Consider the following 26299-nt stretch of genomic DNA (forward strand, 5'->3'; position numbering starts at 1 on the left):
ATCAGTTTTCACTGCGATCCGGAAGTGCAAACAATGTTCAAACCAAACAATGTTCAAACTGAAGTACAATTGTGCTCATTTCACAAGCTAGCAAGTTTATGCTCAAAATTCTTCATGCTAGGCTTCAGCAGTATGTGAACCAAGAACTTGCAGATATACAAGCTGGGTTTCAAAGAGGCAGCAGAACCAGAAATCATATTGCCAAGTTTGTTTTTTGTTGTTGTTGTGGTGGTGGGTTTTTTTTTTTTTTTTTGCATTATGGAGAAAGGACAGAAGTTCCAGAGAAACATCTACTTCTGCTTCACTGACTACCCTGAAGCCTTTGACTGTGTGGGTTACAACAAACTGTGGAAAATTCTTCAAGAAATGGGAATTCCAGACCACCTTAGCTGTATGCAGGTCAAATGGCAACAGTTAGAACTAGACATGGAACAACTGAATGGTTCAAAATTGGGAAAGGAGTACAACAAGACTGTATATTGTCACCCTGCTTATTTAATTTATATGCAGGGTACATCGTGTGAAATGCCATGTTGGATGAATCACAAGTTGGAATCAAGATTGCTGGGAGCAATATCAATAATCTCAGATAGGCAGAAGATAAACCTCTAATGGAAGAAAGTGAAGAGGAACTAAAGAGCCTCCTGATGAAGGTGAAGGAGGAGAGCGAAAAAGCTGGCTTAAAACTCAGCATTCAAAAAGCTAAGATCATGGCATCTGGTCCCATTAGTTCATAGCAAATAGAAAGGGGAAAAGTGGAAACAGTGACAGATTTTATTTTTCTGGGCTCCTAAATCACTTCAGAAAATGACTGCAGCCATGAAATTAAAAGACACTTGCTCCTTGGGAATGACAAACCTGGATAGCATATTAAAATGCAGAGATGTCACTTTGGCAACAAAGGTCCATATGGTCAGCTATGGTTTTTCCAGTAGTCATGTACAGATGAGAGAGTTGGATCATAAATAAGACTGATCAAAGAATCAACAAATTTTGAATTGTGGTTCTGGGGAAGACTCTTGAGAGTCCCTTGGACTGCAAGGAGATCAAATTAGTCAATCCTAAAGGAAATCAACCCTGAATGTTCACTGGAACGATTGATGCTGAACCTGAATCTCCAATACTTTGCCCACCTAATTTGAAGAGTCAACTCATTGGAAAAGTCCCTACGCTGGGAAAGATTGAAGGCAAAAGGAGAAGGTGGCAACAGTGCATCAAATGGTTAGATAGCGTTATCAACCCAACAGACATGAATTTGAGCAACTCTGGGAGATACTGGAGGGCACAGAAGCATAGGGTGCTATTTTCCATGATGTCACAGACAGTCCAACATGACTTAGCAACTGAACAACAAAAAAAAGATTTAGTTTTTTCCCACCATCCCTAATTATATTGTGTTGCATACAACTAAGCCATTGCTATATATATATGCTGAAAATCAATGAACAAACATTTGGATATCACATTTAGCTTGCAAATGGCTTTCATCGTATTATATCTCTTGATTCACTCATGGAATCTATGAAGAAGCTACTGGGAACAGATGAGTAAACCTAGATTCTGAAAAGTAGTGCAGCCCTCTCCTTCACAGCATGTGGAAGATTTAGAATTTGGAATCTGGTATCCTAAGAATGTAATTTATGATCTAATATTCTTTTAATCACAACTAATAATTATGATCATCGAAAAAGTGAGAGACTTCTAGAAAAACATCTACTTCTGTTTTATTGACTATGCCAAAGCCTTTGACTGTGTGGATCACAATAAACTGTGGAAAATTCTTCAAGAGATGGGAATACCAGGCCACATGACCTGCCTCCTGAGAAATCTGTATGCAGGTTAAGAAACAACAGTTAGAACTGGACATGGAATAACACTGGTTCCAAATCAGGAAAGAAGTACATCAAGGCTGTATATTGTCACACTGCTTATTTAACTTATATGCAGAGTACATCATGAGAAATGCTGGGCTGGATGAATCACAAGTTGGAATCAAGAATGCTGGGAGAAATATCAATACCTTCAGATATGCAGATGATACCACCCTTATGGCAGAAAGCAAAAAAGAACTAAAGAGCCTAGATGAAAGTAAAAGAGGAAAGTGAAAAAGTTGGCTTAAAACTCATCATTCAGAAAACTATGATCATGGCATCTGATCCTATCACTTCATGGCAAATAGATGGGGAAACAATGGAAGCAGTGAGAGATTTTATATTTTTGGACTCTAAAATCACTTCAGATGGTGACTGCAGCCATGAATTTAAGACACTTGCGCCTTGGAAGAAAAGTTATAACCAACATAGACAGCATATTAAAAAGCAGAGACATTACTTTGCCGACAAAGGTCTGTCTCGTCAAAGCTATGGCTTTTCCAGGAGTCATGTATGGATGTGAGATTTGGACTATAAAGAAAGCTGAGTGCCGAAGAAGTGATGCTTTTGAACTGTGGTGGTTGAGAAGTATCAGTAACCTCAGATACACAGATATTGGAGAAGACTTGAGAGTCCCTTGGACAGCAAGGAAATCAAACCAGTCAATTCTAAAGGAAATCAGTCCTGAATATTCATTGGAAGGACTGATGATAAAGCTGAAACTCCAATACTTTGGCCACCTGATGCAAAGAACTGATTCATTAGAAAAGACCCTGATGCTGGGAAAGACTGAAGGTGGGAGGAGAAGAGGACAACAGAGGATGAGATGGTTAGATGGCATCATCAATTCAATGGGCGTGAGTTTGAGCAAGTTCCGATAGTTGGTGATGGACAGGGAAGCCTAGTGTGCTGCAGTCCATGGGGTAGCAAAGAATCAGACACAACTAAGTGACTGAACTGACTGACTTACTGGAACATACAGAACAAAGTTACATATAGTTTCACCACGTATTACAATTATTTTTAAGTAGATGAATTAAGATTGTTAATTGGAGTTTTAGTAACAAACTCTCAAAAATTAGTAGAAATAAATAGACATAAAAGTAGTATAGTGCTCTGAAAAGAACTATGAACCAATTAAACGTAATTAAGATTGATACAATTTTCCCACAATAACAAGATACAAATTCTATTCAGATTCCCATAGACTATAAACCAGGAAACACTGGAACTTATCAAGGACATAAAACAAGATGCAACAATGTCATGGTCTAAAGGTACTGAAACCATACAAAGTCTGTTCTCTTATCACTGTGAAATTAATTTTAGAAATCCATAACAAAAGATATTTGAAAATGACCCACATATTTTCGAGTGCAATGTAACATTTACCAAGAGATATCTTTGACTTGGCTACTGAAAGACTCAGTAAAGTTAAAAGATTCAAAGAAAACTAAGGTAACTGCAGAGAATGAGGATTTAAATGAGAAATTAATATCAAATATACTTTTAAAACTCCATATTTGGAAACTAAATTTTCCACTTTTAAATGATGGGTATATCTAAGAAGCTGTAACAAGGAAAATCGGAAAATATTTGTAACAGTAAAAATGAAGACAATTTATCATATTTTGTTGGAAGCTGCTCAATGTAAATAAGTACAATTCAGAATCTTGAATAACGTAAGAAAACAATGGATACTAGCACAAAATTTTGTGAAATTTGAACAAAATCTTTAGTTAATAATACTTTCAGTTCAGTTCAGTTCAGTCACTCAGTCATGTCCGACTCTTTCCGACCCTATGAATTGCAGCACGCCAGGCATCCCTGTGCATCACCAACTCCCAAAGTTCACTAAAACTCCTGTCCATCGAGCTGGTGATGCCATCCAGCCATCTCATCCTCTGTCATCCCCTTCTCCTCCTGCCCCCAATCCCTCCCAGCATTAGAGTCTTTTCCAATGAGTCAACTCTTTGCATGAGGTGGCCAAAGTATTGGAGTTTCAGCCTCAGCTTCAGTCCTTTCAATGAACACCCAGGACTGATCTCCTTTAGGATGGACTGGTTGGATGTCCTTGCAGTCCAAGGGACTCTCAAGAGTCTTCTCCAACACCACAGTTCAAAAGCATCAATTCTTCGGTGCTCAGCTTTCTTCACAGTCCAACTCTCACATCCATACATGACCACTGGAAAAACTATAGCCTTGACTAGACGGACCTTTGTTGGCAAACTAATATCTCTGCTTTTGAATATGCTACCTAGGTTGGTCATAACTTTCCTTCCAAGGAGTAAGCATCTTTAATTTCCTGGCTGCAATCTCCATCTGCAGTGATTTTGGAGCCCAAAAAAAATAAAGTCTGACACTGTTTCCCTATCTATTTCCCATATAGTGATGGGACCAGATGCCATGATCTTAGTGTTCTGAATGTGGAGCTTTAAGCCAACTTTTTTACTCTCCTCTTTCACTTTCATTAAGAGGCTTTTTAGTTCCTCTTCACTTTCTGCCTATAAGGGTGGTGTCATCTGCATATCTGAGGTTATTGATATTTCTCCCGGCAATCTTGATTCCACCTTGTGCTTCTTCCAGCCCAGCGTTTCTTATGATGTACTCTGCATGTAAGTTAAGTAAACAGAGTGACAATATACAGCTTTGACATACTCCTTTTCCTATTTGGAACCAGTCTGTTGTTCCATGTCCAGTTCTAACCATTGTTTCCTGATCTGCATATAGGTTTCTCAAGAGGCAGGTCAGGTGGTCTGGTATTCCCGTCTCTCTCAGAATTTGCCAGAGTTTATTGTGATCCACATAGTCAAAGGCTTTGGCATAGTCAATAAAGCAGAAATAGATGTTTTTCTGGAACTCTCTTGCTTTTTCCATGATTCAGAGGATGTTGGCAATTTGATCTCTTGTTCCTCTGCCTTTTCGAAAACCAGCTTGAACATCTGGAAGTTCATGGTTCACATACCGCTGAAGCCTGGTTTGGAGAATTTTGAGCATTACTTTACTAGCATGTGAGATGAGTGCAATTGTGTGGTAGTTTTAATATTCTTTGGCATTGCCTTTCTTTGGGATTGGAATGAAAACTGACCTTTTCCAGTCCTGTGGCCACTGCTGAGTTTCCAAATTTGCTGACATACTGAGTGCAGCACTTTCACAGCATCATCCTCCAGGATTTGAAATAGCTCAACTGGAATTCCATCACCTCCACTAGCTTTGTTTGTGATACTTTATCACATGTTAATTTCCTGGTATATTTTTTATAACATAGTATTTCTTTATAGCCTCAGAATTGGATTATAATTTCAAGCCTCGTTCATTTAAAAAAAAATCACCAAAATAATAAGTTTTCTAGATTTTCATCAGTAATATCAGATGCAAGAATAAATGGAAATATATCCAAGTTTTTGAGTGAATATAAATTAGGAATCTAGCATTCTATTCAGAGAAGGCAATGGCAACCCACGCCAGTACTCTTGCCTGGAAAATCCCATGGATGGAGGAGCCTGGTCAGCTGCAGTCCATGGGATTGCTAAGAGTCCAACAGGACTGATCGACTTCCTTTTCACTTTTCATTTTCATGCATTGGAGATGGAAATGGCAACCCACTCCAGTGTTCTTGCCTGGAGAATCCCAGGGACGGTGGAGCCTGGTCGGCTGCCGTCTATGGGGTCGCACAGAGTCAGACACGACTGAAGCAACTTAGCTGCAGCAGCAGCAGCAGCATTCTATTTATACTTAGTCAAACAAGGGGGACCGAACTGGCATGAATTATTTAGCTAAGCAAAAATCCGTAAGTTTTTAATATATACGTAGATATTATACATACTATTTATATATATATATGTATATAAAATCTTCTCTACTACATTTGATAAAGGCTTGAGAAACAACAACAAATGAGATGGAGAAATTGGAAAACATAAATTTAATGAAATAGGAGTACTGAATACGAAATAGAAAAGTAAAACTAGATAAAAGTTAAAGATCATCATATAGTTCAGTTTTTTAAAACAGAGTTGCTTGTTAGAATCATATCTGGAGTTTTGGAGAACAAAACCATTACCAGGGCATTTGTATTTTTTAAACAAATTCCAAGAAAATTCTAAAGTGCAGTTGGATTTTAAAAAGTGATTACAGGATTTTCTATTAAATGGTAGTTGTAGTGATAAAGAATTCTATTATTTTCTGTTGATCAATCATGATACACTGGTATTAAAATAAACAATAGTTACATAGTGAAAGTTGCTCAGTTGTGTCTGACTCTTTGTGACCCCATGGGCTATACAGTCTATCGAATTCTCCAAGCCAGAACTCGAGTGAGTTACCTTTCCCTTCTCCAGGGGATCTTTCCAACCCAAGGATTGGACCCAGGTCTTCCACATTGCAGGCAGATTTTTTACCAGCTGAGCCACAGGGGAAGCCCATGAATACTGGTGTGGGTAGCCTATCCCTTCTCCAGGGGATCTTCCCAACCCAGGAATCAAACCAGGGTCTCCTGCATTGCAGGTGGATTCTTTACCAAGTGAGCAATCAGGGAAGCAGAACAAACCAAGGTAGGTTCTCAACCATGGCTCCATGGGACAGTGGAAAAGCTGAGGCTAGAGTTTGAGGCAGCTTGAGCTGAAGCTCTCGCTAATGTTCCCAGCCCCACAATGTCCAACTTCTTGTGCCTCATGCCTCCAGGTGCAAAGTCTGACCCCTGCGTGGAGCCCAGGATCTGAGAGGAGGTCAAGAGACCCCTCCTGTGCTAGGCGAGCCAGGCTTGCCCTGTATGCAAACAAATGGACATGTTCAGATGTAGTTTCTGGAGGCTATACGAAAGTGAAAGTAAAGAATGAAAAAGTTGGCTTAAAGCTCAACATTCAGAAAATGAAGATCATGGCATCTGGTCCCATCACTTCATGGGCAATAGATGGGGAAACAGTGGAAACTGTGTCAGACTTTATTTTGGGGGGCTCCAAAATCACTGCAGATGGTGATTGCAGCCATGAAATTAAAAGACGCGTACTCCTTGAAAGAAAAGTTATGACCAACCTAGATAGCATATTGAAAAGCAGACATTACTTTGCCAACAAAGGTCCATCTAGTCAAGGCTATGGTTTTTCCAGTGGTCATGTACGGATGTGAGAGTTGGACTGTGAAGAAAGCTGAGCACTGAAGAATTGATGCTTTTGAACTGTGGTGTTGGAGAAGACTCTTGAGAGTCCCTTGGACTGCAAGGAGATCCAACCAGTCCATTCTGAAGGAGATCAGCCCTGGGATTTCTTTGGAGGGAATGATGCTGAAGCTGAAACTCTAGTACTTTGGCCACCTCATGCGAAGAGTTGACTCACTGGAAAAGACTCTGATGCTGGGAGGGATTGGGGGTAGGAGGAGAAGGGGACGACAGGATGAGATGGCTGGATGGCATCACTGACTCGATGGACGTGAGTCTGAGTGAACTCCAGGAGTTGGTGATTAACAGGGAGGCCTGGCATGGTGCGATTCATGGGGTTTCAAAGGGTCGGACACGACTGAGCGACTGAACTGAACTGATGAGCCCTTATTACTCTTCAAGTTGTATATCCTCTTAGAAAATAAAACTCTCAGTCACCCTCAGACAGCACCAGAAAGTGGAATAGTTACATAATCACAAAAGTAAAAGATGTTTATAAGTTTCCATAATCAATAGCCAGGCAAAAAATAAAAAAGATAATTAAAACTGCAAGCCATAATGGAAACATGATTAACCTAACAATACAAAATAATTGCATACAATTTGGGGGTTAAGTAGAGTGATGTGGTAAGTGAAAGTGCATACACGCACATGTTTTCATCTGCCTAGCCAGTCTATGTCTTTTGGTTGGTGCACTTAATCCATTTACATACAGGGTAATTATTGACATGTATGATCCTATTACCATTTTCCTAATTGTTTTGGGTTTATTTCTTGTAGGTCTTTTCCTTTTCTTGTGTTTCCTGCTTAGAGAAGTTCCTTTAACATTTGTTGTAAAGTTCGTTTGGTGGTGCTGAATTCTCTTAATTTTCGCTTGTCTGTGAAACTTTTGTTTCCTCTGTCAAATCTGAATGACAGTCTTGCTGGGTATTCTTGGCAAGTGTATTCTTGGCTGTAGATTCTTCCCTTTCATCATTTTAAATAGGTCTTTCCATTCCCTTTCAGTTTGCAGAGTTTCTCTTGAGAAATCAGTTGATAACCTCATGGGAGTTCCCTTGTGTGTTATTTATCGTTGCTCCCTTGTTGCTTCTAATATTTTATCTTCATCTTTAATTATTGTTAGTTTGATTACTATGTGTCATGGTTTGTTCCTCCTTGGGTTTATTCTGCCCAGATTCTACACTTCCTGGACCTGGTTATTTCCTCTCCCATGTTAGGGAAGTTTTCAGCTACTATCTCTTCAATCATTTTCTCAGGTCCTTTCTCTCACTCTTCTCCTCCTGAGACCGGTACAATGTGAATGTTCAGGTGTTTAATACTGTTCCAGAGGTATCTTAGACTGTCTTCATTTTCTTCATTCTTTTTTCTATAATCTGTTTGGCAGCAGGAAATTCCACCATTCTGTTTTCCAGGTCACTTATCCATTCTTCTGCCCCAGTTCTTCTGCTATTGATTCTCTCTAGTGTACTGAAAGGTCTTTCCTTCTCAGAAAGAACCTCACAATCCTAAAATACTCCCACAATCCTAAAAACCTCACAATCCTAATTTTTAAAAAATTGTCAAAGCATGGTATATGTCTATTATTTGAAAATAGACTAAATAAATCTTGAAGCATGTATATGCTGCTACTGCTAAGTCACTTCAGTCGTGTCCGACTCTGCAACCCCATAGATGGCAGCCCATCAGGCTCCCCTGTCCCTGGGATTCTCCAGGCAAGAACGCTGGAGTGGATTGCCGTGTCCTTCTCCAATGCATGAAAGTGAAAAGTGAAAGGAAAGTTGCTCAGTCATATGCGACTTTTTGCGACCCCATGAACTGCAGCCCAATAGGCTTCTCCAACCATGGGGTTTGCCAGGCAAGAGTACTGGAGTGAGGTGCCATTCCCTTCTCCAGAAGCATGTATATAATAGAATAATATATAGGCGTTATGAATTATTTCTTGAGTATCTGATAATATGTGAAAATACTTCTGATTTACTATTAAGCATAACAAGATATAAATTACAGATAAACATAGAAATTTCATGACCTACAATATAATGCTTCCCATTTTTGTGGTTCAATCGCTAAGTTATGTCCAACTCTTTGCAACCCCATGGACTGTAGCATGATAGGCTTCTTTGTCTTTCACTGTCCCCCAGAGTTTGTCAAACTCATGTTCATTGAGTTGGTGATGCCATCTAACCATCTCAGTCTCTGTTATCCCCTTCTCCTCCTGCCCTCAATCTTTTCCAGCATCAGGGTCTTTTCCAATGCTTCCCCTATGTATCTTTAGAATTTTGGAACTGTCTTTTTCTATTAATTATGTCCCATTCCAGCCCAACATTGATCCTACTGCCTGACCCATAACAAGTGCTCAAAAAAATATTTGGTAAATGAATAATATGAAAAGAACATGATATGTTTTAATAAAGTATTTTGGAAAAATAGTTAATATTTTTAAAATATCAGTCTATTCCATGTATTAGTCATAAAACATAATTATCATATGGATTAAACAAAACCAAATAAAATCATAGAAGAAAATTTCAGTTTTATTTTTCAGGGATAATATGAAAATCTCAAGGAAAAATTAAATACCATGTCAAAAATAAGAAGGGAAAACACAAACTGGAAAAGTATTTGTAGAAATTTTAAGAGAAAAGTGGTAATTTATTAAGTGTTCATACAAATTAAGAGGAAAACTATCAAACTACTAAGAGATAGTTAAGCAAAGAGTATTGATACATAATAAAAGAGTAAATATAAGTAATAAATATAGGGGAAATGGTAAATCTAACTAGCAATCATAAGAATAAAAAGAAAAAGTAACATTTTATACAAATAAAAAAATAATACATTCTCTGGTTCTGGAAAATATATACAAATGGTTTCTGCAAATATAGCTGTAGCAGGATAATAAACAGTTAAGTTTTGGAAAAATAATTTTGCATATGCACTAAGGATTCTCTAAATTCTTCTCTCTCCATTCTATAATCCCATATTCAGAGTTGAACCTTAAGTTACTCCCAGTACCAGAAAAAGCAGGTTAGACTGCCCTGATATATAGATATCAATAGTCATTATATCAAAATCTCAAAATATTAAAAAACAAATTAGAATATCCAACTATATTAGAAGTAAAGGCTTCAAATTTCAAATTCTTCAAATATTAAAAAGGAAAGTTATAAGACTGAAAAGTCATAGAAAATTGTTGACTTAAAATGGAAAATGTTAATTAAAATTTATTCATACTTGTCTAAAGAAACATTATTTCTATGTGGTTTAGAATTAATAAAAATATAGATGATAAAAATCATTTAAAAAGGTAGAATGAGACTTTTTAGGATTTTATCAACATTGACCTTGGATTATTTGTGGAATATAAAGATAAATTCTTAGGTGAAAATTTAACATTTCTGAGAACTTTTGGACATATTCTGATTTAAGTCCCAATATATGCTGAGGCCATTAAATGTATTCACGGAATATTCCAAGAAATGTATGGCTGGGAAAGATTTTTGTTAAGTCAGTATAATTGGAGTTTCAGATGTAGCAGAAGTGGGGAACTTTATCTCTAGAGAATCCTAAGTTTCTGACTCTCAACCTTAGAGACCAATGAAGTTTGTAAAAATAAGTGCTAAATTATCTTCCAAAATAGTCTGAGTCTCTTGAGTAAGTGTCAACTTTAAGGCAAATCATAGGAAACTAGAGTTGCATCACTGATCTTTTTTATACGTTTTATTTCCCTCGTGCCTCTTAAGAATATTCATGTACAGACTAATTGATTGTGGCTATTCTTTCCCATGTTTCTTTTTGAGAAGAAATAAATTGTCTTTCAAATTTAGAATCTTCTGGCCTCATTTTAATTATGCACAAAAAATTCAAATTCTTGAGAATGGTTTCTATTACTTAATAGAATGGAATGGTGTGAATGACTTTAAAACTCAGCCACAAGGTAAGAAAAATTGAGAAGTTCTTATTTAAGTTATTTCAAAAGAAAAACAGAATATCAATAAATATAAAAACTTTTGAGTGAAGGGACCATTGCACCTGGGATTTTGAAAATATGTATATATGTTTATACATATGTAAAGTAAAAAAAAAAACATTAAAAAAAAATAGGCATCATCTCCAAGACCAGGATACCACTTAATTTTCATTTAAATCCCAAAATATTCCAAAGAAAAGTGAGGAAAAGAAAGTTGCCTGCAATGCAAAAGACCTTTGCAAATAATAGGTTAATGAATACTTTATCTGAATACTGACAAGTATGGAGTTCACTAAAATCTTAAGAAAGAAGTATCTAGATAAAGACCCCCTGGTTATTTATACATTATTCATACATAAACTATGCTCAATAAGAGTTTGAGGATATCTTAATTAAAGATGCTTATGATAAAAATAGGACTAGAAACAAAAAATATGCAAAAGAATTCAGAAGTAAATACGAGGGTTAGTGTGAGTCAGGAAGGCCAAAGCAAATGAAAATACTAAAATTTTGGGGGTTCTCATTAATATAATTAATCAATTCCACTACCTAGAGTTTAATTCTCTATACTAAACCAGGAGAAAAAAGTTTGGGGCATGTTTTTTATTTGAATTCATTATTGTGATAATGTCATCATAAGTGGAAGACAACGAATGTCTTCTATGTTTTTAAAAGAAGCAAATATATATTTTATGTATATGTTTACTATATGGATCCTTCTTGCCTGGAGAGTCGCATGGACAGAGGAGCCTGGTAGGCTGCAGTCCATGGGGTCACTGAGGGTTGGACATGACTGAGTGACTTCACTTTCACTTTTCACTTTCATGCATTGGAGAAGGAAATGGCAATCCACTCCAGTGTTCTTGCCTGGAGAATCCCAGGGACGGGGGAGCCTCATGGGCTTCCGTCTGTGGGGTCGCACAGAGTTGGACATGACTGAAGCAATTTAGCATAGCACAGCATATGATAGTTAAGTGCATCATATTAAATAGTGATTTTATATAATAATTAATAAATAGAGGAGCTTGGAATAATAAACATAAGGGTTTAAATTAGTTCTGGTATGTACCAACTATAAGATACTGAAAATTGCACTTGACTTTTGAAATCTCAAAATAATTTCTTCATTGTTAAAAAATTCATAATAATATGGGGACTATTCTGAAAGTTAAATGATAAAAATTATATGAAGTGCCTAAGAGGTTAGCACTTTACATTTCAATTACTCATCTCTTGGTGGGCTAAAATAATACTCTTTTCCTTGTATATTAATTGATTAGAGTTCATAAAAACTATAAATTGAGAGTTGGGAAATCCATTTATCTTTGCAAAATATCAATGTCTTACCTGATCTTTCTATAGGAACTGGACAGGCTAACAGAATTATTTACTCTAGTGAAAATTTAGATTATAGATAGTATCTGTTTTTCACTGAAATCTTATCACTTTAAATGTTAGATCTTTAAATTCCATAGAACAGAGGGGGAAAAAAATCTAGAGAGTTAGATGTCTTTAAAGAAAATTAGAGAGCTTGAGTTACATCCTGGATAGAAAAGTCATAGATCTGTTACAACACTAAAATGGTGCCTGGATGAAGTTCCACAGCACTGGGCCAACAGAGTGGTTTCTTCAAAAAGATCAAGAATTGGGTGAAAGGGATTGGAGGACAGCTAGGATTCAGGCTACTTCAGGATGTTAACAAATAAGAATTTCATCTTCTAGTGACAGTTCCAGTCTTCTAGGCCCCAGTGATCTGTAATTTCTTCTGAGAATATACAACTAAGTCAAGAACTCAAGTTCTTTATCTTGGTTTACTTCCTGAAGACAATAAACACTATTAACCTGGAAGATTTGAAGAGCAGGAATAATAATGCTTTAGGTCTACCAGAAATAGGGGGTTCCCATGGATAACTGGTCAAGGCACAGTGTACAACTCAGCCTTAAGTCTCTAGACACCTAAAGCAATCTCTGTACTGATTATACTGTTTAAACATTTTTTGCTCTGAGTTATTCTTCCTAACATAGTTGGACAGCTTCTTAAGTGTTTTTCTCTTTTTTATTATATTTTTCATTTATGAACATTTACTTTAAAAGTTTGGGTAATTCATAAAAGTAGAAAAATGTCTCTTAAGACAACCATGAATATTTTGGATATTTCTTTCCAGTCTTTCTCTCTATTCTGTCTGACTGATTTAAGTTTTACAAACAATGATTTTAACTGTTCTGTTTCTGTGTTTATAATTGAAATACCAGTTTGTATTAATATAAATTTCTCACAAATATTATATTAACAGGTGCATAGTGACCCAGGATGTGACTATGTATAGTTATATAACAATTCTCCTAGAATTGGACAAGAATGAAAAACTCTAAAAGATAATTTTCAATAATGTCAAAGATCTAGTAAAAGTGGAATTAGCCAATATACAGACACAAAGTAAACCAATTTTATTAGAAACTACCAAAAATCTTAAAAAAAAAAAAACCTTCATTCCCTTATTCCCATATTCTGGGACTCCATTTCAGGGATGTAAAGTTAAATGGGGAAAACATTTAAGGCACAATGAAATCTGACAGAGTATTTTTGTTGACTGCTTCTGAAAAGGTATACTAGCATTGCAATAGTAATAAAAATTATTTCCTCTGTACCATTTTTTAACCTTCCCTCCTTCCCCACTCCATTTGAAAGCCTTAAAACAGATCCGTGGTATCTCTTTAAAAAGTATGCAAGTAAAATATTTTGCAGCGATTATCTAAGAGTTATTAGGATACCAAATGCACACCACATTCATTGTCTATAAGTAATTTTCAAATAGGAATCACCTTTTAGAAGATGTTCCATTGAAAAGAATAGAGAGGGCATTTAACTTGATTGGCATCTCCCTTCTGAAACCACAGTATATTCAGACCCCAGACAACTGAAGTTCCTTCAAGGCCTATATCATGTATTTATTCCCAGAGAAAGAGTAAGTTGATACATGTGTCTACAGAAAATCAAATTCCAGTCTTAGTACCAAGTAAAAGTATATCCTGCCATACCCAACATTTCCTATCCACTTTAAAATGTATACCTACAAATGTATACCTGCAACTTCAATATGTTCATACTTCTACTTTCCATCAGTTCAACTCAGTCGCTCAATCGTGTCCAGCTCTTTGCAACCCCATGAACTACAGCACAACAGGGTTCCTTGTCGATCACCAATTCCCAGAGTCCACCCAAACCCATGTCCATTGTGTCGGTGATGCCATCAGCCATCTCATCCTCTGCTGTCCCCTTCTCCTCCTTCCTCCCAGCATCAGAGTCTTTTCTAATGAGTCAACTCTTCGCATGAGGTGACCAAAGTACTGGAGTTTCAGCTTTAGCATCATTCCTCCCAAAGAAATCCCAGGGCTGATCTCATTCAGAATGGACTGGTTGGATCTCCTTGCAGTCCAGGGGACTCTCAAGAGTCTTCTCCAACACCACAGTTCAAAAGCATCAATTCTCCAGCGCTCAGCTTTCTGCACAGTCCAACTCTCACATCCATATACGACCACTGGAAAAACCATAGCCTTGACTAGACGGACCTTAGTCGGCAAAGTAATGTCTCTGCTTTTGAATATGCTATCTAGGCTGGTCATAACTTTCCTTCCAAGGAGTAAGCATCTTTTAATTTCATGGCTGCAATCACCATCTGCAGTGATTTTGGAGCCCAGAAAAATAAATTCAGCCACTGTTTCCACTGTTTCCCCATCGATTTGCCATGAAGTGATGGGACCGGAAGCCATGATTTTAGTTTTCTGAATGTTGAGCTTTAAGCCAAAATTTTCACTCTCCTCTTTCACTTTCATCAAAAGGCTCTTTAGTTCTTCTTCACTTTCTGCCATAAGGGTGGTATCATCTGCATATCTGAGGTTATTATTTCTCCCAGCAATCTTGACTCCAGCTTGTGCTTCCTCCAACCCAGAGTTTCTCATGATGTACTCTCTATATAAGTTGAAGACAGGGTGACAATATACAGCCTTGAATTATTCCTTTTCCTATTTGGAACCAGTCTGTTGTTCCATGGCCAATTCTAACTGTTGCTTCCTAATCTGTATACAGGTCTCTCAAAAGGCAGGTCAGGTGGTCTGGTATTCCCATCTCTTTCAGAATTTCCAGTTTATTGTGATCCACGCAGTCAAAGGCTTTGGCATAGTCAATAAAGCAGAAATAGATGTTTTTCTGGAACTCTCTTGCTTTTTTGATCAGCCAGCAGATGTTGACAATTTGATCTCTTGTTCCTCTGCCTTTTCTAAAACCAGGTTGAACATCTGGAAGTTCACGGTTCATGTATTGCTGAAGCCTGGCTTGGAGAATTTTGAGCATTACTTTACTAGTGTGTGAGACGAGTGCAACTGTGCAGTAGTTTGAGCATTCTTTGGCACTGCCTTTCTTTGGCATTGGAATTAAAAGTGACCTTTTCCAGTCCTGTGGCCATTGCTGAGTTTTCCAAACTGCTGAAATATTGAGTGCATCACTTTCACAGCATCATCCTTTAGAATTTGAAATAGCTCAACTGGGATTACATCACCTCCAACTAGCTTTGTTCATAGTGATGCTTCCTAAGGCCCACTTGACTTCACATTCCAGGATGTCTGGCTCTAGGTGAGTGATCACACCATTGTGATTATCTGGGTTGTGATTATCTTTTTTGAACAGTTCTTCTGTGTATTCTTGCCACCTCTTCTTAATGTCTTCTGCTTCTGTTAGGTCCATAGCATTTCTGTCCTTTATTGAGCCCATCTTTGCATGAAATGTTCCCTTGGTATCTCTAATTTTCTTGAAGAGATCTCTAGTTTTTCCCATTCTGTTGTTTTCTTCTATTTCTTTGCATTGATCGCTGAGGAAGGCTTTCTTACCTCTCCTTGCTATTCTTTGGAACTCTCCATTCAGTTGCTTATATCTTTCCTTTTTTCCTTTGCTTTTCACTTCTCTTCTTTTCACAGCTATTTGTAAGGCCTCCTCAGACAATCATTTTGTTTTTTTTGCATTTCTTTTTCTGGGGAATGTCTTGATCCCTGTCTCCTGTACAATATCACGAACCTCTGTCCATAGTTCATCAGGCACTCTGTCTATCAGATCTAGTCCCTTAAATCTATTTCTCACTTCCACTGTATAATCATAAGGGATTTGATTTAGGTCATACCTGAATGTTCTAGTGATTTTCCCCCACTTTCTTCAATTTTAGTCTTAATTTGGTAATAAGAAGGTCATGATCTGAGCCACAGTCAGGTCCTGGTCTTGTTTTTGTTCATTGACTGTATAGAGCTTCTCCATCTTCGGCTGTAAAGAATATAATGAATCTGATTTTGGTATCAACCGTCTAGTGATGTCCATTAGTAGAGTCTTCTCTTCTGTTGTTGGAAGAGGCTGTTTGCTATGACCAGTGTGTTCTCTTGGCAGAACTCTATTAGCTTTTGCCCTGCTTCATTCTGTACACCAAGGCAAATTTTGCCTGTTACTCCAGGTGTTTCTTGACTTCCTACTTTTGCATTCCAGTCCCCTATAATGAAAAGGACATCTTTTTTGGGTATTTGTTAGTTCTAGAAGGTCTTGTAGGTCTTCATAGAACTGTTCAACTTCTGCTTCTTCAGCATTACTTGTCGGGGCATAGACTTGTATTACATCGTGATATTGAATGGCTTGCCTTGAAAACGAACAGAGATCATTCTGTCGTTTTTGAGATTGCATCTAAGTATTCATTTGGACTCTTGTTGACTATGATGGCTACTCCATTTCTTCTAAGGGATTCCTGCTGGCAGTAGTAGATATAATGGTCATCTGAGTTGAATTCACCCATTCCAGTCCATCTTAGTTTGCTGATTCCTAGAATGTTGATGTTCACTCTTGTCATCTCCTGTTTTACCACTTCCAATTTGCCTTGATTCACGGACCTAATATTCCAGGTTCCTATGCAATATTGCTCTTTACAGCATCAGACCTTGCTTCTATCACCAATCACATCCACAACTGGGTGTTGGTTTTGCTTTGGCTCCATCCCTTCATTCTTTCTGGAGTTATTTCTCCACTGATCTCCAGTAGCATATTGGGCACCTACCCAGCTGGGGAGTTCATCTTTCAGTGTCCTATCTATTTGCCTTTTCATATTTTTCATGGTGTTCTCAAGGCATGAATACTGAAGTGGTTTGCCATTCCCTTCTCCAGTGGACCACATTCTGTCAGAACTCTCCACCATGACCCGTCTGTCTTGGGTGGCCCCACAAGGCATGGCTTAGTTTCACTGAGTTAGACAAGGCTGTGGTCCGTGTGATCAGATTGGCTAGTTGTCTGTGATTGTGGTTTCAGTCTGTCTGCCCTCTGATGCCCTCTCTCAGTGCCTACCATCTTACTTGGTTTTCTTTTACCTTGGATGTTGGGTATCTCTTCAAGGCTCTTTCAGCAAACGCAGCTGCTGCTCCTTACCTTGGACATGGGGTAGCTACTTTCCATAGTCAACAGATATGTAAACATTCTATTATGCTAATTGAACTGTCTCAACATCCTAAACTGGTCTTTTCATAGAAAGCAGCATATTGTTGTTCATTGCTAAGTTGTCTCTGACTCTGAGATCCCATGGATTGCAGCACACCAGGCTTCCATAACCAGCACTATCTCCTGGAGTGTGCTCAAGTTCATATCCATTGAGTTGATGATGCTATCTAACAATCTCATCCTCTGCTTTTGATCATATTTTTCCTCTAATGATATTTTTTAAGCTAGGTACACTGTCCTGAGGTTGGAGAAGTGTTTTGAAAATAATACTCTTTCACTTATTTATTTTAAAGAAAAGATCATCTACTAATATCTACTAGTTAAAATTTTTCAAATTAAAGTTATTATATCCATACTCTATGGTGCACAACTCAGATCTTGAGTCAATCTCTAATTCTTGTTTTGGAAAATATTGAGCCTAACTGAAAATTCAACAAATAGAAGAGGAATAACTTTCATATGGACAGAAATAAAAGGCAACTCCCCTGAGTGTAATTTTGTTGTTTGTATCTCTTTAAAATCTAAAGAACCCAAAGCTAATTGCAATATATTTACATAGACATCTCACCTCAAAGTCCCAACAAAATGTTTAGTTTTGCATTGTTTGCTATTCAATTATAATCCTACATAGAATTGAAACACCAGTGGCATATTCCAATGATATCAGAGAGAGGTGGTCTAAAAGGCCTTGCTATTCATGTGCTTCTATACAATCAGCATTAACAGCACCTGGAAACATGTTAATAAATTCAGATCTTAGATCTCACTTCAGGTCCACTGATGGAGAATATTTTACAAAGATTTCCCATGTGACTTATCCATATATTAAATCTGTAAATATTCCACTAGATGGTTGGTTTTACATTCCACTAGCTGGCTGATTTTCTTCCTCAGTTGCACAATAGAATCATCTGGAGAGCTCTGTTTCAAAAGATACCTTATTCTCACTCCTTAGTCAACTTGCATAATTTAGGGAGGGCCCTGGTGGCTCAGAGGTTAAAGTGTCTGCCTGGAATGCAAGAGACCTAGGTACGATCCCTGGGTTGGGAATATCCCCTGGAGAAAGAAATGGCAACCCACTCCAGTACTCTTGCCTGGAGAATCCCATGGAGGGAGGAGCCTCGTAGGCTACAGTCCATGGGGTCGCAAAGAGTCGGACATGACTGAGCGACTACACTTTTCACTTTCACTTTCAACAACCATGCAGTTAAAAAAAGGGGTCAGAAAGTGAAGATTTAAATAGTAGTTTGTTCACTTATTCTGTCTGAAAATACTTTCTATGAACTTCATTTCCCTCAGGGAATTACAGTGATAAAATAAGTAATATGCGTCAGCATATTAATAAACTGTAAAATACTAAACTAAGTTACTCTTAATGACTGACAGGTATAAAATCAAATAAATCAGCATTTTTAAGAAATTAAAATTTTCTATCTCCAAAATAGTAATATTCAGAGTATGTATGTGAGTCAACTGATTTTGAAATAACAAATGTTTATTAAGATGCAAATAGTTCTTCCCTGACTCAGAACTTGTACATCATAATCTCAGGAAATAGGAATCAGGAGTTTGTATTTTTAATAAATTATCAATGTAATTATTGTGTCTCTTTTATCCCCTGACTTATGAGCTAGAAGAGGAATTTGAAAAACTAAACTCACAACTATAAACACACTGTAGCTAGTACTGACACGCTTATTGGCCTTCCTGCAGTGATCTCTTACTTCATATGATAATACTGTATAGATTCCTTAAACCCACGTCTCTTCTGAATTACTCCAGGCACAAAATAAAATGGAAAGAACCAACTGGACAGACATTGAGTTCACTTTACAGGGACTTTCTAAGTATCCAAGAGCCGAAAAATTCCTATTCATGGTGTTCTTGGTGATGTACATGGTGATCCTCCTGGGGAACAGCACTTTGATCATCCTCACTCTCCTGGATTCCCGCCTTCACACCCCTATGTACTTCTTTCTCAGTAACCTTTCCTTTCTTGACATTTTGTACACATCCTCCTTTATCCCCTCAACAATGATACACTTTCTATCAGAGAAAAAAAACATCTCCCTCTCTAGATGTGTTGTTCAGATGTCTGTCTCCTTCACCATGGCATCCACAGAGTGTGTACTTCTAGCAGTGATGGCATATGACCGTTACGTAGCCATCTGCATCCCTTTGAGATATCCTATCATCATGAGCAAGGCACTTTGTATTCAGATGGCAGCTCTATCCTGGGGATTGGGCTTTCTCAACTCATTGACACAAACAATTCTTGCAGTACGGTTGCCCTTCTGTGGGAAAAATGTCATCAATCATTTTGTTTGTGAAATATTGGCCTTTCTCAAGCTAGCTTGCACAGATATTTCCTTGAATGAGATTACTCTAATGTTAGGCAATGTCATATTTTTGTTTGTTCCATTACTGTTGATTTCCATCTCCTACATTTTCATCCTTTCTACTTTACTAAGAATCAATTCAGCTGGAGGAAGAAAAAAGGCTTTTTCCACCTGCTCAGCCCACATTACAGTGGTGACTATGTTTTATGGGTCAATCCTCTTTATGTATATAAAGCCAAAGTCCAAAGATACTGCTTCTGACAAACTGATTGCTCTCTGCTATGGAGTAGTCACACCGATGCTCAATCCTATCATCTATAGCCTGAGAAATACAGAGGTGCATGATGCTATAAAAAAATTGACAGCTAGACAGTTCTGGAAGAAAGGATGAGGAAATTACATCTTTGAGCTTTTGCACAAAATAAGCTCATATAGTGGAGATAAGTTTTTCAATATAAATGGAAGAATAGAAATAAAGGATATATGTAAAATTATAGAATTTAAGTGTTAAAAAGAAATCTCACAGTAATAATCTACCTTTATCATTTACGAAAATAACATAAAAATGTAGGGACAACTAGTGTTAGAAGTGGGAGTAAACTTGTAGAAACAAAATTGAAATAAAGCTTTTCAAAAAAAATCCAGAGCACATGTCTACATAACATATAAAACATATATTTTCAATCCCCTTTTTGAGGAAACTATTTGATTTCATGTTTTTTGTTTATTTTTGGTTTCTGTTTTACCCAGAGACTTTATCTGGTCCCAACCAAGTCCTTCTGGTACATATTTTCCTTTTTCTTTCCCTCACTGTTTTTCTCCCACCTGCTCTGCATGCACTATGCTGCATTCACTATATAGTTAACCAAATATATCAGGTTCTTTCATCCCTAAGGACAACACTGTATGTCACTTTACCCCCATTATGATAGATCTCCTAAGGTGACATCATAGTCACCTAATTAAAGACGCTTTGTTATATATTCTGAAAATCCTTCCAAAGCTTACCTAAAGTAAAATACTATTTACAATAGCCAAGATATGAAGGCAACTTATATGTCCACCAGCAGATGAAGGGATAAAGATGTGGTATACACACACACACACATACACACACACACACACACACACACACACACACACACATTTGGGGCTTTCCTGGTGACTCAGATGGTAAAGAATCTGCCTGCAATGCAAGAAGCCTAGGTTTGATCCCTGGGTTGAGAAGATTCCCTAGAGAATGGAATGGCTACCGACTTCAGTATTCTGGCCTGAAAAATTCCAGACAAAGGAGCCTGGTGGGCCACAGTCCATGGGTGTACAGATTGGGACATGACTGAGTGACTTACAGTTTCATATATTAGAAGATTTGCATGTACATCATTATTCTGAGAGGTGGGAGTAATTAACAAAAGTGGTTCCACAATTAATTTCTTGTGAGCTATAACTTCTTTCCAAATGCATTTTTAGAAACATCACCATATACATTTTGCTTTTTATAGTTTCATATATTAAAATTTATTGACTCTAAGGACATATTGAAATTAAATTCTACTTGTGATCAAATAAAATATTACCACTTTGCAAGAAAAAATGAAAAGATACTAGTATAGGGACAGTGAAGTGATAGAAGGTAATGTGAATCAAAAGAAATGGGAGCAAAATTACATACAGGGGATGAAATAACAAGTAAACATACAAGGTATAGTGAGAGCCAGGTTTCTACTAGTGGAGGCATAAAATATACAAAAAGAGGAAAAACTAGAATAAGCTCTGTGGTATTGGATTAGAATTAGAGACAATGTGAGCTCACTGCCTTCAATATATACATATAGAAGGTAATATACATATAGAAAGATAGAGAGATTGATATAGGTACATATTTAGAAATCAACAATGGATGTAAATGTTTGTAAATGTACATATATTTACATGTACACATGTACATAAGAAAAGCACATTTATTCCCCAAATATGCCCACTGAGAGGGCTTGGGATCAGTGATACATTAATAGTAATTGTACATCTATTGCCAGATTTTGATTTCTAAGTGTAATACTTTTCCACTAAAGAGGAACCAAGGCTAATGCCAAGAATGGTGCCGGCAAAAATCTTAACCTTGGTGTGGTTTTCTTCCTGTTTCTCATTCTTCTGATTACTGATATTCTTGTGATTGTATATTTATTTTTCATCAAATTTAGAAAATTTCCATCCACTATTTCTTTAGATACATTTTTGCCAATGCATTTGCTTTTTTGTACTCCAATTACATGTATATCAGACTACTTAAAGCCTTCTCACCCAATCTGTTCACTTTTTCAGTCATTTTCTCTTTGTCTCATTTGTTTTATTTTAAAGAGTTACTATTGTATACCTGTGGCCAATTCATGTTGATGTATGGCAAAAACCATCACAATATTGTAAAATAATTATCCTGAATTTATGAAAATATGCTCAACATCACTCATTATCAGAGAAATACAAATCAAAACCACAATGAGGTACCATTTCACGCCAGTCAGAATGGCTGCTATCAAAAAGTCTACAAACAATAAATGCTGGAGAGCATACAGCGAAAAGGGAACCCTCTTACACTGTTGGTGGGAATGCAAACTAGGACAGCCACTATGGAGAATAGTGTGGAGATTCCTTAAAAAACTGGAAATAGAACTGCCATATGACCCAGAAATCCCACTGCTCAGCATACACACCGAGGAAACCAGAATTGAAAGAGACACATGTACCCCAGTGTTCATCACAGCACTGTTTACAATAGCCAGGACACGGAAGCAACCTAGATGTCCATCAGCAGATGAATGGATAAGAAAACTATGGTACATATACACAAAGGAATATTACTCAGCTATTAAAAAGAATGCATTTGCATCAGTGGATGCATTTGAATGAGGCGGATAAAACTGGAGCCTATTATACAGGGTGAAGTAAGTCAGAAAGAAAAACACCAATATAGTATATTAATGCATATAATGGAATTTAGAAAGATGGTAACGATGACCCTATATTTGAGACAGGAAAAGAGACACAGATGTAAAGAACAGACTTCTGGACTCTGTGGGAGAAGGCGAGGGTGGGATGATTTGAAAGAATAGCATTGAAACGTTTATATTACCATATGTAAAATAGATTGCCAGTCCAGGTTCAATGCACGAGACAGGGTGCTCAGGGCTGGTGCACTGGGATGACCCTGAGGGATGGGATAGGGAGGGAAGTGGGAGAGGGGTTTAGGATGGGGAACACATGTACACCCATGGCTGATTCATGTCAATCAATGTATGGCAAAAACCACTACAATATTGTAAAGTAATTAGCCCCCAATTAAAATAAATAAATTAATTAAAAGTAAATAAATGAACTTCAAAAAATAAAGTTACTATTGCCCTGATTTCAAGTTTTCTTTCCTTCAGCAGTGTCCAATTATTTTGACCCCGCCCAAAGTATGGTAGATATATTTGTATTAGATATAGCCATCATTCCTAGATCTAATTAATTATCTTTTTAAGACATGTGCTATATCTTTAAATATCATCTTTTGTATCTCAAATGACATGCTCGAGTTTTTGTCTACCTTTTTAACTATATGAGATATAATCAGAATAACTTTTAAATGTCGTATCCAGTAATTATATCAGTGCTATGTTTGTGTTTTTTAAACATCTACTTTCTTTTTTCAGCTTTATTAAGTATTTAGGTAAACTCCAGGAGTTGGTGATGGACGGGGAGGCCTGACATGCTGCAGTCCATGGGGTCACAAAGAGTCGGACACGACTGAACAACTGAACTGAACAACTAAAAAGTACAACTATTTAGGTTGTACAAAGTGGCTTCTTTTAGGTGTATAATGTGTTGGTTTTATTTTCAACCTATGTGACCTCTTAAAATCATTCCCTCCAGTCTTCTTGGATGATCCTTCCCCAGGCTCCAGTTAGTTTCTTCATATACCTGCAGTGATAAGTACTCATTTGAAAGTGCAGGGCTGTCGCTTTAGATCTCCAGAGTTCTTTTCTTCTGCTGCTTCCTCCTCTCTGGATTTTGACTTGAAAACTAGCTGCCTTGTTCTCCCTGGCCTCTCAACTCCATCCCCTAAACCCTTTTCAGATGGGTTCCCTTTCCTTATTTTATTACCTGGAAACTCACTCAAGAAGGTAAGTTGGGAAAATTATAGGGCTTACTTCATTAATTTCTCATCTCCCAGGGATCACTGCCCTATCCTGCTTGATGTTCAAAATCTGAAAAAAATGGTATTTCATGTTTTAGGGTTGGGGAGGGCATTATTTTTAGTGCTTCAGGTAGAAGGGCAAATATGGTCCCCTTACTCTTTCTTGGTTAGAAACAGAAATATAACTCCTCCCCACCTATCTGTCCCCTGCAAAAGAAATATTTTTTGTATATTCCAGTATGAGTGGCAATGGAAGGTAGATAATGTGGGACAAAGAGAAGAGACAGGAAGACAGCAAAAGAGAGGAAAAGACATCTTGGGGGTATTTTATGCTTATGTCCCTAAGTAGCCAGAGTAAATAGGTCTAGACTTACAATATAGTAATAGGTGTTGCTCAATACAATTGAAATCACAAGTAAATTTAGACTGACTGAAGTTAGAATCTAGCCAAAATAAAGATAAAAAATATACTGTATCAAATAATCCCTGATTGTATCAAACATATTAGATAAATCTAATGTATTAGATGACAGACAAGTAGTCTTTTGGATGTGCAAAAAAGAACTTTAAAATAATCGTTATTATAAGTATATTAAATAAACTATGCCTATTTCATAGAAGACAAAATTAGACTCAAATGTTTAAACATAACCAAATACCACTCAGCATTTATATGAAAACCAAATTTGAATTCTTTACTCCAGATCCCAAGTATAATGTTCTTTCCCTACACTACAACTCTGATCAATTATAGAAAAACATAACCAATCATCTTATACATATTTGTCCTAAAACTCATATCCATCTATACTTAGGGCTCAATTTCCATCTCTGTGCAGAGGACGTTTAGATATATAGCTTTAGTCCTGATTTCTCTCCTGGATTTTACAAATCTGTCTTCTTTACTAATATGTCTAAACACTGCTTCTCACTTTGTTCACAAACCTTTCTATTTATCATAATCTGTTCCAATATCTGTTTAATACAGAGGCAGTCTATGTGTTGACTTTAAAAGGAATTGATTATTTCTTACACAGGATAAACCATTAACATTGACTTCTGATCCCTCCATTCCATTGTATTTTTTTTTAATTTTTATTTTTACTATATATTACTTTACAATACTGTATTGGTTTTGCCATACATTGACATGAATCCGCCACGGGTGTACATGAGTTCCCAATCCTGAACCCCCCTCCCACCCCCCACCCCATATCATCTCTCTGAATCATCCCCGTGCACCAGCCCCAAGCATCCCGTATCCTGTAAGAAAAAGTAATGCTATCCCATCCTAATATTAAATGTATTAAAATAACTAATCAAGTACTAGTCATAAGCAATAAAAGAATGAGAAAACCACGATTATCTACAATGTGTACTACTAAAGTTTATTCAAATTGGGCAGACCAAACCACAATATTAATACTGATAATACTTTCAGAAGCCTTAAGACATCTTCACGAACTAAAGGAAAAAAAAATGAAAGTGTTAGTCGCTTAAGTCATGTCTGACTCTCTGCAACTTCCTGAACTGTAGCCCACTAGGCTCCTTTGTCCATGGGATTCTCCAGGCAATAAACTGAAATGGGTTGCCATTTTCTTCTCCAGAGGATCTTCCCAACCCAGGGATCGAACCCACAGCTCTTAAGGCATAATCATATGCTTACAGATTTTGGTGAAGTTGGTTGCAGAAATGTACCCACTTGGAGAAAAGAAACCCAAGGACAGATAATTGAAATCTTTAAAAGCAATACAAACTTTGATTTGGAAGAGTCCATATAGAAACAGCATTTTTGAAGACTGGATAATTTTTATCTCCTCACCCACAGATCACATACACCCTGGTCTTACAAAGACAGTAAAAGCCTAATCTTTGAATGAAGGCAGATGAATGAACATGACTAGTTAGAATTAATAACTGCCTCAATTTCATCACTGTGATAGCTGTTACTTATATATACTCTGATTATTTGTTGTTCAGTCACTCAGTCATGTCTGACTCTGCGAAACCGTGGACTGCAGCACACCAGGCTTCCCTGTCCTTCACCATCTCCTAGAGCTTGCTCAAACTCATGTCCTTTGAGTCAATGATGCCATCCAACCATCTTGTCCTCTGTTGTCCCCTTCTCCTCTTGTCTTCAATCTTTCCCAGCATCAGGGTCTTCTCTAATCAGTCAGATCTTCACATCAGGTGGCCAAAGTATTGGAGTTTCAGGCTCAGCGTCAGTCCTTCCAATGAATATTCAGGACTGATTTCCTTTAGGATTGACT

General features: G+C 37.2%; 1 protein-coding gene across 1 annotated transcript; it reads left to right on the top strand.

Moving 5' to 3' along the window:
• Window positions 1–19307: 19307 nt before the first annotated feature.
• Window positions 19308–20243, top strand: LOC138081187 (olfactory receptor 13D1-like). The gene has a single exon (XM_068974316.1). The coding sequence runs from the start codon at window positions 19308–19310 to the stop codon at window positions 20241–20243; it is 936 nt and encodes a 311-aa protein (XP_068830417.1).
• The last annotated feature ends 6056 nt before the right edge of the window (window positions 20244–26299 follow it).

This window comes from Capricornis sumatraensis, chromosome 6 (assembly GCF_032405125.1).
Source record: "Capricornis sumatraensis isolate serow.1 chromosome 6, serow.2, whole genome shotgun sequence".
Lineage (NCBI taxonomy): Eukaryota > Metazoa > Chordata > Mammalia > Artiodactyla > Bovidae > Capricornis > Capricornis sumatraensis.